Genomic DNA, 12,927 nt, shown 5'->3' on the forward strand with positions numbered 1-12,927 from the left:
ATGCAACGCTTAAAGGTAGTCAAATGGCTACCGTTTACCCTACCATATCCTATCATGAATATACAAACATTTACACACTACCACATCATACCATATCATACCATGAATCTAAATTCAAAAACATTTACAGACTACCATATTATACCATAATGACTCTAAACTCTACCTACAAATGTTTGTAGAGTGAGGGGATGCTGGAGGTGTATATAAATGCCCACTTTCCAACTTTACCAGTAGGCTTATCCTCATATCACAACCTCTCACAACATTGTCCTACTACAGCCATCTAAATGTTTGCTTTGTTTTTGTTGGCTCAAATTGAGGAAGGCAAACACAAATACAGCCCAAATTACCGTGGTTATCGTAATCTTTAAGACAATCAAGAGGTTCCATTATTTTACATTTTTTTAATATTTGTTTAATGTGACATTTTGATTGCTGATCATGGAATTCAGTAAAGCAAAATCAATAAATAGTCGCCTGAATAGTAATTTGGTGTCCAAACTACTTTTTGGCAGTGATATACATTGTTTCCCAACCAACTACATAAATAGCATTCTGCCTTACACAAGTATGATAAATATTTCAATAGCAACCCTTGAGCCAGCAGTGATCCACTTATTTTATCTTGAGTGTTAGGATCTGAAGTCACATTGCCATTTAGGTAACATGACATGCCATTTTATAAATCTAATTATGATTGTTAAACAATCATATTGTATAACAGGATTTGGGTCTTTCAGTCTAAATAAAGCATTTTGATCTAATAGCCAAATAAACTGAAATCCAATTAACGAAGAGCAGAAATTTGACATTTGAAGCCCTAGAAGATTATTAAATGAGCAAAGAATACACTTTTAGAGTTATAAGCTATTCAACGCCCACCCCCTCATTCAGATGTGTCCCTGTTGTATCCCCTTATATTCGGGAATCTGTGAGGAAATTCTCATAGCATCCTTTTGAGAAGTAGCTAACTTAATATCCTCACTTTCACCTTGGCTAGTTCTATCTATATGTCCTTACTCTTTGTAAGGACATATGTCCTTATCTTTATTCTATACACAAACACACACGCAAGCTTATAGAATATAAATATCAGTTTTGTGCAAGACTTTTTCTTTCTGCAACATTTCTCAATTCACCTTGAGTGTTAATACAAAGCAAATGTTGTGTTATATGTATCATTTAACTACCTTAGTTGTTACTTACTGAGTACTTAGTATAATTTCACATAACCAAAAAATATGTCATTCATCTCTATGGACATGAGTAGTCTAAAGTCTTACACTGTGTCCCTTTAAGTGGAGCATGGTAGCAGGCTGATAGTGGGCGTGGCAACTCTAGTTAGCAATAAGCATTATTGCATAGGCGGCCAGGGTAACCACACTGAAGCTCAAGAGACAGTTGGACAGGAGAGAGACATGGCTGTCCAACTGCTGACCGTAATGCTCATGATCACATACATCCACCAGGGAGGTAAGTAACCAAATTACTTTAATAACCCAACACTATGGAGGCACCTGTTGTCTTTATTTACCGTGTGTCTTCAAATTCTCTGGGTGTCTTCTATCCATAGCATCCCTGCAGAAATCCACAGCAGCAGATTTCCTGCAGCCTGTGAGGGAGAAGCGCTCTGCTGAATGTTTTCCTGAAGGCTGCTCTACGGAGAGTGAGAGCGAGAGCCAGAGCCAGAGCCAGAGCGAGGAAGAGGGACTGATAGAGGTGGACGCCAGCTATGTGAGTTCTGTTAGGGTTTATCATAAGGGTGAAAGCACAGAGCTACAACATGCATGCAAACACATGCATGCAGAACACACATGATAGAATTGTCAGACATAGTGCAGCTGTACAGCCATAGAAATCCTCCCTGGTGTTACTGGTGATACTTAAGTTTGAAGTATTTGCTGTCGTCAACAATCAATATAATATGCATTGAGGTATGAAAAATTTGTTTTGGTACTACATTTACAGAATGTAACATATATATATATATATATATATATACACACATATATATATATATATATATATATATATATATTATTCACCACAGTTTTAATATTTAAAATAATGACATACTAAATATACTACAGATCCTGCTAAATATTGTTTACGTTTTTGTTATTGATTGATGTTTTTTATGGCCTATTTAAGTCATTTAATATAGCTAATAGCTAAAATAAATACCTAGATCTCTTTGGAAGACATTGCACCTATCAGCCAGTTTCTGTGTTTGGATATGTGTGTACACTGGTTTCTGTCTAGGTAGTTGTTTCGTTTTTTTCAAAAAAACGTTAAAAGTCAGTAATCAGAGAGGATATACCAACTAAATCTTTACACAAAGGGAGATTTTATCTCAGTGAAACATTACACCAGGGCTAAAACCTTTCTGCAGGAAGTTCAGCTGAAGGAATGAGAGCAGGTAAACACTCCCAAGACAGGGGATAAGGTGCAACCCAATGAAGCGATTCTCCATCACTGTGCTCTGACTTGTGTTCATCTGAACCGAATACCAGACTAAGATCAGTAACATTTACCACTTTACTTAGAGGCCCATACTTTATATATCAAATAACCAGCCTACACAGCAGGGATTCACTGGATTTAAAAATAAACTGAACACATACTGTGTTATTCGGGATGAGGGAAGGGGTTCTGAATGTCATTCCACACACACACACACACACACACACACACACACACACACACACACACACGCACACACACACACACACACACACACACACACACACACACACACACACAGACACACTGTGTGTGTACGATATGAGAGGAAGGGAGAGTCTGCAAGACCGAGTGGGAGAGGAATCAATCTTCATAATCACAATTTAATCACAATTCATAATATAGTCAGCATTCAATCATAGAGCTTTCAATTCATTCACAGGAGAGCTCTCAGCTGCAGTACGTTGGAGGGGAAGATCAAGGAGTGAACGTGAACCCGGTAAGTTTCCACATCTGCACAGGGAGCACATGCTTACAACCACATTCGTACATGGGACATTACAACTAATGTGCATCTTGCATTTCCAGGACCTTGGCACTGAAGCCACGGTAGATGGAGTGGACGGGGGCTCTGGAATGTAGCTCTCTGGGGGGGGGGGGGGGGGGGGAACTACATGATGTTGTTCTGTTAAATAAAGCTGAGAGGGGTTTGTATACAAATATGTCTGTACTATTCCTCTTTGATTTAGTATGTACAGCTGGCATTACGGTGTTTTGTCAATATATAAGTGTTTGGGTCTAAACACTACAATTAGTGTGTTAATCGTATGCTATTGTGGTAAAAGGTTGCGACGCTTCTGCTCTTAATCGCCTCTAATTCGCTAAAAGCAAACCATATTACCTTTAACTGCAACTTTGTCAAATATATGAATAAATTATTATTAAAAAATCATTGTTAATGCTTTATTAATCATAGTGGCTAAATTAAAGATTATATTATGATATTATGGTTAGGACATCTATTGTCAAAAGGGTTAAGATAACACTACTACATGACAGGTTCCCCACTCTATATCAAAGTGGATTTCGAGAACTTTGAAAGTCAATTTACTATTTACCTGAAATAAAGTTGTTGTTTTTATGTGGATTCTGTTTATATATATATTATATGTTTATATAGCTGCTCACTTAAGAGATTTCATTAGGGTTATTCAGAGAGGTAAATATAGGTATTTGTTAAACAATTAAATAAAAAGGTGGTTCACAAATTAACTTTACTTCAGCTCAAATAAAAGTGCAATGAAAAATGCATTCTTTGGCATATTGTTATTGTTTAGCCCCTCCATCTCATTGCAGCTTAGCTCTATATAATCATATGCGAAACTATTACCACCTCTTTAGCTGAAAACCAAAATGGACCATCCTCCTTTTCATCAAACATGAATTGTACATTTCTTAATATGTGCTACTATAGGGACAATAGGGAGCTATAACACAAAAAACAACAACAAGCAGGCACCCCTAGAAGTTCCGATGGAAGTATTAACAGTATTTTATTTCTACTTACAGAAGTGGTCTAGCTAGTAGTGTAGTTTTATCACCAGGACCTACCTGGAGCGGGAGGACCAGTCGCGGCTGCTGGTCCAGGGGGATGGCATAAATGCCACGGGATGGAGCTTTCATCATCTGATAACATCTATATTTATATAAATGGATGTGTGGAGAGAATCAATCGAGCTCTCTGCGGAAGAGCTCAGGGGGCCAGCACCTGTGCCACCTGCTACAGGCGAGCCAAGCTGGACTTGGGGCATCAACAACGACCTTGTAAGAAAGGAGCATGAGGCTGGAGGCAAGCTATGCCTCTCATAACTATGGGCCGGTGGACGTTCATATAAAAACAGTTGGTTATTGAGCCGCTTGCGTAAAAACTGTTAATTGAGACGTTTGTGTAAAACAGTTTGCCTAAACTAGAGCCGAAACTTGTTCTGTACTGTCGCTTTAAGAGCCCAAGACAGGAACTGTTACGGCTTGACACCATTAGCCTTAGCTTTTAAAGTCGACACAGCACACACTCATATCGATCCACAAGTGTCATTTTACAATGTAAGTAAACCATCCATATGCGCATCGTTAGGATAACGAATGCTTGTTATTAGTGCCAGAAACTACTGTCAAGTTTTTGTTTTTTTCCATCTGGTAATATAGTTAAGAGAAGTTTAACAACGCCCAAACTTTGCTAGCCTGTGCAAAAAGTGTTGGAATACGACGCCAAGTAATTGCTAACTTAATCTTGCCTGGCCGAGTAATATATATTTTTTTACTAAATGCATTCCCTAAAAGTATAAATTAACCGATGAAATCAATTAACTAAGACTAACTTACGACAAACGACAATGTATCATGTGACATACTTGTTCAGACAAATAAGAAGTGGAACTTTGACAAACAAACCTGTCTAGGCCCAATTATTGGGCTATAATATGATATGTTGTGCCCTGTTGGCCCCGTCAAATGATGAGATGAGAGCAGTCGAGGTTATTGAGTCGATTTTTGCAGAAATTCTATCATGCCAATGAATGTATTTATTATGAATAACATGGTGTTTTGTTATGGCCTCATTAAAAATGTGCTATATATCCTCCTCGCAGATCTATTCGTTTCTATGAAATAACTTATTTTGCTTTGAATAGAAGATTATTACTCGTTTATCCCCACCTTCATTCAGTTTAACTTGAGTTTAATTCTCAAAGTCAACAGGCCCCTTGGGAATTAATGCTTTGAAAAGTTGCTTGAAAGAATGGAAGGAAATGCCTGTAAGAGTGTCGCATCCTTGCTAACACACACTTTCACCGAGTCCCACAACGTATCATGTTGAACCTTGCAGCTTTGAATAGGTGAAAGGGAACTCAAACTGAAACTTCCTTTTCCTCTTGGAACAACAGCTTCCACACTCAACCTAAGTTGGTTGTGTTTGGTCTTTAGGAAGACGTGCTCATGTAGATCTTGCTTCCGGAATGGTTCGGAGCCTGCATATTCTACCTGCCATACTATAGTATAGCCTTTGTGCCAAGTCAATAGCACTCAGCAAAGACCTCCGACCATCACATTAATATACTGGACAACATGTGTCTGTTGGAATGCTGCCCACGGCCTTCACCCTACGCAGACTATCCTAGCTGTTTTTTTCATGTAAAAAATTCGGTAGTACTTTCTATGGCCATAAGATGGTGAAAGTGACCATTACTGTTTCACAGTAGGTTGAAAATGAGGCAGGGCTATTGTATATCAAACGTATTCTACAGGGATGCATTACACGCTATATCATTTTTTTTATAACTGTATAAAAATATATATATATTTGGATAACATGAAAAATTGTTTGACGACCGTAAGTTTATATATTCTTATTTTCCTATTTGGTCCATAGAATCTGTAGAATGTGAATGTGTCTGCTGATTTTATTATGTCCTGGCTTTCTTTTAATTGAAATTGGCAAAATTCAAATTATAAAATAAGGATTGCATGTCAAAACACCAACTACACTATGACACTGATTCCTTTCCGGGTTTTTTGTCAACAAAATCATAGTTGGAAGTTAAACGGGGTGTGGCATGAAATGTCATTGTTTTTCTGAGAATCTGTTAAGCTAGTATTGAATTAGACTACATAGTTGACAGCAGATTTCATGCACATATTTCCTTTTTTCTTTTGTTTGTACTACTAGGTCTAACCCCAATCCTGGTGAAGGTTCCGGCATGGAGCAAGGGAACCGGCGCCTTCAACAGACTCAGGCCCAAGTGGATGAGGTACAGTACCTTTTTAATTTTATGCCTCGCTCATGAAAGTAGTTATGCTTACCTGGGAGCTACACTGAGCTTGAAAGCGTCACATTGCTTTGCATTTCCTCACTATGGAAGGCCATTAGGGTAAATTACATCTTAGAAATGTTGTGTTTACATGAACAAATTTTAATTGTTAACATTGACATGATTGACAGAACCTCATCATGAATATATATCAAAGACTTAATTGAAGGCCACAACCAGAAAATGCACATGAACGTGTCAATGTATGTTGCATTAAAATGTCAGAATATAACAGGTTTTCGGGAAAAAAATCGTTGATGCAATATTTCTAAGACGTTATTTGCGCTAATGGCGTTTCATACCAGACTGATCTGTGTAGCGAAACAGAATGGGAGGTCACGTCATCAGCATTGCCTCCTGGCTACACTACAGCTATTTATGTATGCCTAACAGTGGCTAATTAGTTATGATCAAAAGTAATAATAATACCAGTAATAATGCATAAATATATCACGTTTTGTTTATATTTAGGCCCCTACCATTGTTAATGATGTTGGAAGATAAACTGCCCACTGAACCGAATATGGGCCCAAAAAGTATGTAATGAAAAGTAGCAAAGAAGTGTTGGAATAAAGTTAAGTAAAGTTTAATACAGGCACTTTGGTTAAACATAAATGGCAAGGATCATTGTAAACCATAGAAGATAACTAATGTCTATATCTTCTATGATGGAAGATGCAAGCGATGAGAATATTGCATGGACAGCCAATAGCAAATGGAAACCAATTCACAGGCACTCCATTTTGTCAGATAATCATTTTCCTTTCAGCTCATTTGGTGTGTCCTTTGTCAAGCTCTTTCTTGGCACTTCAGATTTGTTATATAATCACAGAGGAAGACTGCAGCTACTGTCAGCTGTTACTGTCGGTAACCAGGAAGTGCCTCTACCACATGTTTGTCTACCAGAACGACAATCAGATCACGCGTGCGTGTGTAGCCTGCATCAATGACACTTTTGACAGAAAAACTGTGCACTCTGCTCATCAGAGTATCATTTACAAAAGACCTGATTAAAAAGAAAGAAATCATTATTCCACCTCTCATCACTCTCACCACTAGTCTACTTTGATTCCTTTCTTGTTCTTCCTCCATAGGTCCTCTATGCTACAGTTTAGCTCTGTTGTTTCATGGCTGACTGTAGGAGCCGTACATAATACCCTGTAGTACCACAAAGCGCTAAAGTGTTTAATCAGTTTCTGATGGCAGCCATTTATTTATTGGAATCATTTCTCCCATGATAATGCAAGTCATGCATGGTCACCCCCCCCCCCTCACTGCTCTTTCTTGGTGGGGCAACAGCTTGGTTTGTGGATCAGTGGAAACTATAGGTTCCAAGTGCATTATGTGTTCTCAGGAAACAATTGAACAATCCTGATATACACTATGGCATTGTGTTGATAATCATTATGCCTTCCAAGAAGAATGTAAGATCTTCTTGGCATCATGTTAGACAGTCACGCTGCATGCTGTTCCCCATACAGTGGGCCTACTTATTGATCTCCAAAGATAAGGAAGAGTGTCTGAGATATTGTACATCGGCTTATGCTGAAGCTTTTTAGGAGGATATTTTGCAGTCAAATATTAATAATGCACTGTAAGAGTAAAATGTGCAATACGAGTGAGTAATGTTGGTGTATGCGATGCATGTATGCATTCCTGTGGGCAGGTGGTGGATATCATGCGCGTTAACGTGGATAAGGTGCTGGAGCGTGACCAGAAGCTATCTGAACTGGATGACCGAGCTGATGCACTACAGGCAGGAGCGTCCCAGTTTGAAACCAGCGCTGCCAAGCTCAAGAGGAAGTACTGGTGGAAGAACTGCAAGGTGCCCTGATACAGAACACTACCGTCAATAATCTAGTCATTTTTGACTGAATTTCCATAGTGAATTAAAGCATGACGTAACATTCCTTGCTCATGTTTAATGAAGAGCACATGTTAATTTGAATTGGGAATGAACCATGAATACAAACGCATAGTGAAAACTACTATTAATGGATTTCTGCACTTTCTAACATTTTTTGATCACACTAATTTCCTGTTTTTTTTTTCCATGTCTCCTGAAGATGTGGGCAATCCTAATTGCTGTCATAATCATCATCGTGATCACCATTATCAGTAAGTACACAGTGCTCTTAAACGTGTTGATAATGTAGTTTGACGGCTTGTACTTTTTTGACCTGCATATATATATCTATATATCTATAACAATGACTCTTTTTTTTTGTTCTCAGTTTGGAACTACTCGTAAAGCTGTACCAACAGGGACATGAGGAGAGAAGTAAATGCAGAATGAATGCCAGATGATGACATGTCATATTGTTGTCATATTGTTACTGCAATAACTTCTCCCCAATGGAAGGTCTTTATCGTGTGTGTGTGTGTGTGTGCGTGCGTGTGTGTGTGTGTGTGTGTATGTGTGTGCCGGTATAATATATATATATATAATAAGGTGGCCTTGCCAAGCAATTCTACTTTCTAGGTTTGCCCTTGTATTTCACAAGCTTATCGGTTTTCAGTTGGTGATCAGAAAGTCATACCAACTCTACCTGTAATATAGGTGCCATAACTTTATCGTATCGTGATTTTGAGGGGATAATGAGGTTCAAATGCAATATCAATTGGCCAACAGTTGTTGGTTGAAGATTATGTACAACTAGTCATTACAGGCCAGGCACACATACGCACACACACCGTTTCATAAGGACTAGACGTGCGGAGGAATGTTTTTAAACTGCCCTCAACATTTATTTTCTTTTTATCAAGAGTTTTTGTGCTAGGTAGAGACAAGTGCCTTTGGGATATGCTTTGTTGTTGCTGTGTTATGGCCACAACTGTTCAGATTATGATAGCTTTCACTGTTACAATGGTTCTCATATCAATACAGTGATGTCCCACCCAATGGGTTTCCCCCCACAATACTTGTATAGAAATATACTGGTATTATTGAAACCATTGATAAAAATGCTTGATGGTTGATTGCAATGTTGCAATGAAGGCATTGTTTGCGCTGAAACTTAAGTTTCTGTTAGAATAAATTTGTGCCAAAATACATTTTAGTCAAAAGATCACCACAGGTCAAGCCTTTAGAATGGTATTGGGTTTAAGTCAGTGCTGCCTGCATTGGTTATCTTGAGGTCATTCCATTCACGCAAATGTATATTTTTAAGTCAATAATGATGTCCTAGTCCCTCCAGCACAAGGATAACCTCATTGATATCTTTCCTCCAATAACAAATATTAAGCACATTAGAATAGTATTGGGTATTACTAATTAGCATGTAGTCTATTAACATCAAATATTGTAGTTTTGTTTTAAACAAATGTATATTTTTCCTTGGTTATGTTTGTATTACAAAGCCATTGCTGAGCATCACGCGGGTTCCGAGACATCACTGTGTTAAACAACCTAAAATAACTGTTGCCATGCTGTGCTAATGCTTAAAATATTTACACTATTTAAATGATTGTTTTTTTGTTTAGTGACATTCATAGCACTGAAATTGTCCCTTTTATGATGATTGATATGCAGAAGACTATGAGCTCTATTGTATAGCTAATTTCATCTACTAAGAAAAGGACATTTCTAAACAAGGCTTCTGGAGATTTGATAACCAAGAAAAATACATTTGTATAAAATGATTTATAGAATAATAAGTGTTCTACCTTAGCAGATGCTTCTGTCCAATTGCAATCCTTGCTTGTCAAATTTGTTTTGTGTATATTTAAAGTGCAACTCTACTATTTGACCTTTGTTTTGCTTGAATAAAATTGATATACTTTTATCACATGTTTGCAGCCACCGTTTTCTTTTTAATAAAATAAAAAATAGTTGCAGTTTTCTGTGAGATCTTGGGTTTGACCCGTCTTTAAACACTTCACCCATTTCCTTTAAGCTTTGTATCGTTAGAAACCCAGTCATATTTTTGACTGGTCGTGCATCATTCCCCAATTTTCTTCTGAGACAGGGCAGATTCATGTCTACCTCTTCAATTCCTGCTTTAAATGATGCAAAATGACGATTTTTGCGTCATTTAAAGCAGGAAGTGTAAGAGGGTGGAGCAATTAGTTCCTCATTTTCAAATCCGCCTATAGGGGGTGGGACCCTCTGACGCCACAGACCTATTACAGATCAGTGCCAGTGGATGGGACTTAAGGGTGTATGGTATAAACGGTACGGCCTCTGTCTTGGTCTTTCTCTCGATCTCAGGGTTGTGTGAGTTGCAGCCCTTGGACGTGGGATGGACCCAACCCCCATGGTCAAACACAAGCTATGTAAGGGGCTGCTCTGTCGAGCGGTAACGGGCGTAACACCACAATCAGCTTGACCGATGGAGAGTGAGACAGTGAGTCCCGCTCCAATCTCCAGAACCAGAACACACAGCTGACACCTCAGGTACAAGGATGTGGCTTGGATGGTGGGAGTGTGAGCGGGGGGGAACTGCCAGGACTGTATTGGCCCTGTGGTTTACACACAGTGGACTCAAGTAAAGGAAAATACAGCGTTGGGTTACAGGGACGCCCTTCGCCTATTGAACGTGTCAGATAAATGCTATGCTTGTAAAGAGATTGTCCCATTGTGTTATGAGTTTGTCCAAAGCTGTTATTTTCCCCTCTTCCTCTAATCTTCGTTCATTCAATTTTAGTTTTCTCACACATCGAATGAAAAGCACTAAGGCCTGTACCTTCATCTACCCCCCCCCCCACACACCCCCCGCCCTCCTGGCTCGCCTCCCTGTGGTGTACTTTGTGGTGGTGCTGCTGCTGCTGCAGTGTTCCATCTGTCTACCTCACACACCTGCTGTGGTGAAGGGTTAAGACTGAGTGTGTATGAGTGGGAGTGTGTGCATGAAAGACAGGGTGACGAGAATGAAGGCATTTAGACTTCAAATTTCATGTTACGTCATTTTGGGTTTGTTTATGACTTGTAGAACCAGATGGTGTGGGCGTGGAGGGGTGAATGCAGGTGAATGACGTCACTGGTCCGAGAGAACTGCTGCCAGGGTTTTCTACCATTTATAGATCAATGGCAAATATTCGAGCACAATGTATTTTGGATCAAAAGTGTATACCAAACCAACATCACAAGTATACAAGTATTTAAGAGAAGCCATTTGTCTTGAATTCAGGTATTCTTTGTGGCAAAGTGAAATAAACGATGACTTCATTTGTTTGTATTATTTTCTCAGTATTATACAGGACGTTAAACTGCTTGCTTGGATAAGACAACAGTTGTGGCTCAAAGTTGGGGGAGCCTGTTGACAGAGCACGCCTATTAAGGCAGGAACCACTGCAGTGTAATTCCAGTAGATTTCCATATATGAATGACTGCTGCCACAACATAGACCTTCAGGCTACACCACAAGCTTTTCCATTCTCTACACATAGTTTTCTCTTGTGTGCCCATTCTCCAAAACCCCATCATTTTTGATGATCATCTTCTGCATAATTTCCTTGCAAGTTGACCATGAAAGAAGTGAAGCAAAATGTTACTCCTGTTGTGATATCCTTTACGCCAAACCCATCATCTGTCCTAAATAGGATGTGTATAGGAACTTGAATTTGACCATACACCATCAGATCTCAAGGTGTTTTTTTTTATGGCTTTAATGGAATTCATCATAGTCTAAATATAAAGGCCAGCCTAGCATCTATGCATACAATGATAGTACCTACAAAGCAAATAGCAGTTCAAAATCAGCTTGAAACATCAGAGTTTATGTCATACAAAGTCATACAAAACAATTTGCATTTCAATATAACAACTTCCCATTGTGTACCTTTACAGTTCAGCTACAGTAGCGTACAGCCGCAAGAAAGCAGTATTGAGTACATTGTTGCTGTGCAGTGGATCAATTGGTCACCCCAAGTAGGCGGGAGTGCAACTGACAATAAAATATTCCTGTCTCATCAGATTACACCTCTACAGTTGTATGGTGTGCATGAACTAGTGTTCTTCTAAATTAATTCAGTGTACAGGTTTTTTTTTATGTTAATACTGTCTAATTTAAGTTTTCAGATGATGGCAAGGCAAAAGGCAAAAAAGGTTGTACGCTTCACACTACCTACCACTTTTATACATAGGAGCAAAAAGCCTAAGCAGTCTTTCTTTATGGTTGCTTTGGTTAAGTTCACCTCTGGGTTGAGTTGTCGTCTTCGGTTTCTCTCTTTCTTGCGTCAGTCTCTTTCCATGTTTTGATGGCTTTAACTCTACCGGTGATAGAGTAAATAACAGGCGTCTTTGGTTTGGAACACAGCCTCTGGACCAGCCAGGGCCTCCCTCTTGCCTCTCTGTCCTTCTGTAACATAACATCCATCCACACTCCTCCTCACTTCCCAAACTTCTCCATCTCTGAAAGAGTCAAAGAAAGGACAGAGAACATGTTACGTGTCTTTTAAATTGAGAGGTGTGTGTGTGTGTGTGTGTGTGTGTGTGTGTGTGTGTGTGTGTGTGTGCGTGTGCGTGTGTGTGTTTTGAGCACCCTACCTTTATCCAGGTCAATGACTTTGGGAACATTGGTCATTTGGACCATCTCTTTCAGTAGATTGTTCTTGTAGTCTAAAATACATGGGAGAGAGCCAAAGTCAAGACCCC

The 12,927-nt window shown here is 39.0% G+C and overlaps 2 protein-coding genes across 2 annotated transcripts in view; one reads left to right on the top strand and one right to left on the bottom strand.

Annotated features, from left to right (window-relative positions):
- The first annotated feature begins 4,457 nt into the window (after nt 1-4,457).
- Nucleotides 4,458-10,169, top strand: vamp3 (vesicle-associated membrane protein 3 (cellubrevin)). The gene is made up of 5 exons (XM_084463861.1): nt 4,458-4,569; nt 6,191-6,272; nt 7,999-8,157; nt 8,399-8,450; nt 8,567-10,169. Coding segments are annotated over exons 1-5 (312 nt in total). The 5' UTR covers nt 4,458-4,567; the 3' UTR covers nt 8,584-10,169.
- Nucleotides 10,170-11,908: 1,739 nt separating this feature from the next.
- LOC311338334 (matrix remodeling-associated protein 8-like) overlaps nt 11,909-12,927 on the bottom strand; it is a 7,214-nt gene continuing 6,195 nt past the window's right edge. Inside the window, exons 11-12 of the mRNA XM_084463564.1 lie at nt 12,820-12,891; nt 11,909-12,684 (exon numbers count right to left, since the gene is read on the bottom strand). Of these exons, the coding sequence (XP_084319690.1) occupies nt 12,662-12,684; nt 12,820-12,891 (95 nt within the window). The 3' untranslated portion in view covers nt 11,909-12,661. The remainder of the gene's footprint in view (nt 12,685-12,819; nt 12,892-12,927) is intronic.

This window comes from Micromesistius poutassou (genome assembly GCF_964030765.1).
Source record: "Micromesistius poutassou genome assembly, chromosome: 2".
NCBI classification, from domain to species: Eukaryota; Metazoa; Chordata; class Actinopteri; order Gadiformes; family Gadidae; genus Micromesistius; species Micromesistius poutassou.

Excerpts from the sequence above, each read along its gene's own strand:
- vamp3 (XM_084463861.1), top strand. Across the intron at positions 6,273-7,998 it reads CTCAGGCCCAAGTGGATGAG|GTGGTGGATATCATGCGCGT; the intron begins GTACAGTACCTT and ends TCCTGTGGGCAG. Across the intron at positions 8,158-8,398 it reads ACTGGTGGAAGAACTGCAAG|ATGTGGGCAATCCTAATTGC; the intron begins GTGCCCTGATAC and ends TGTCTCCTGAAG.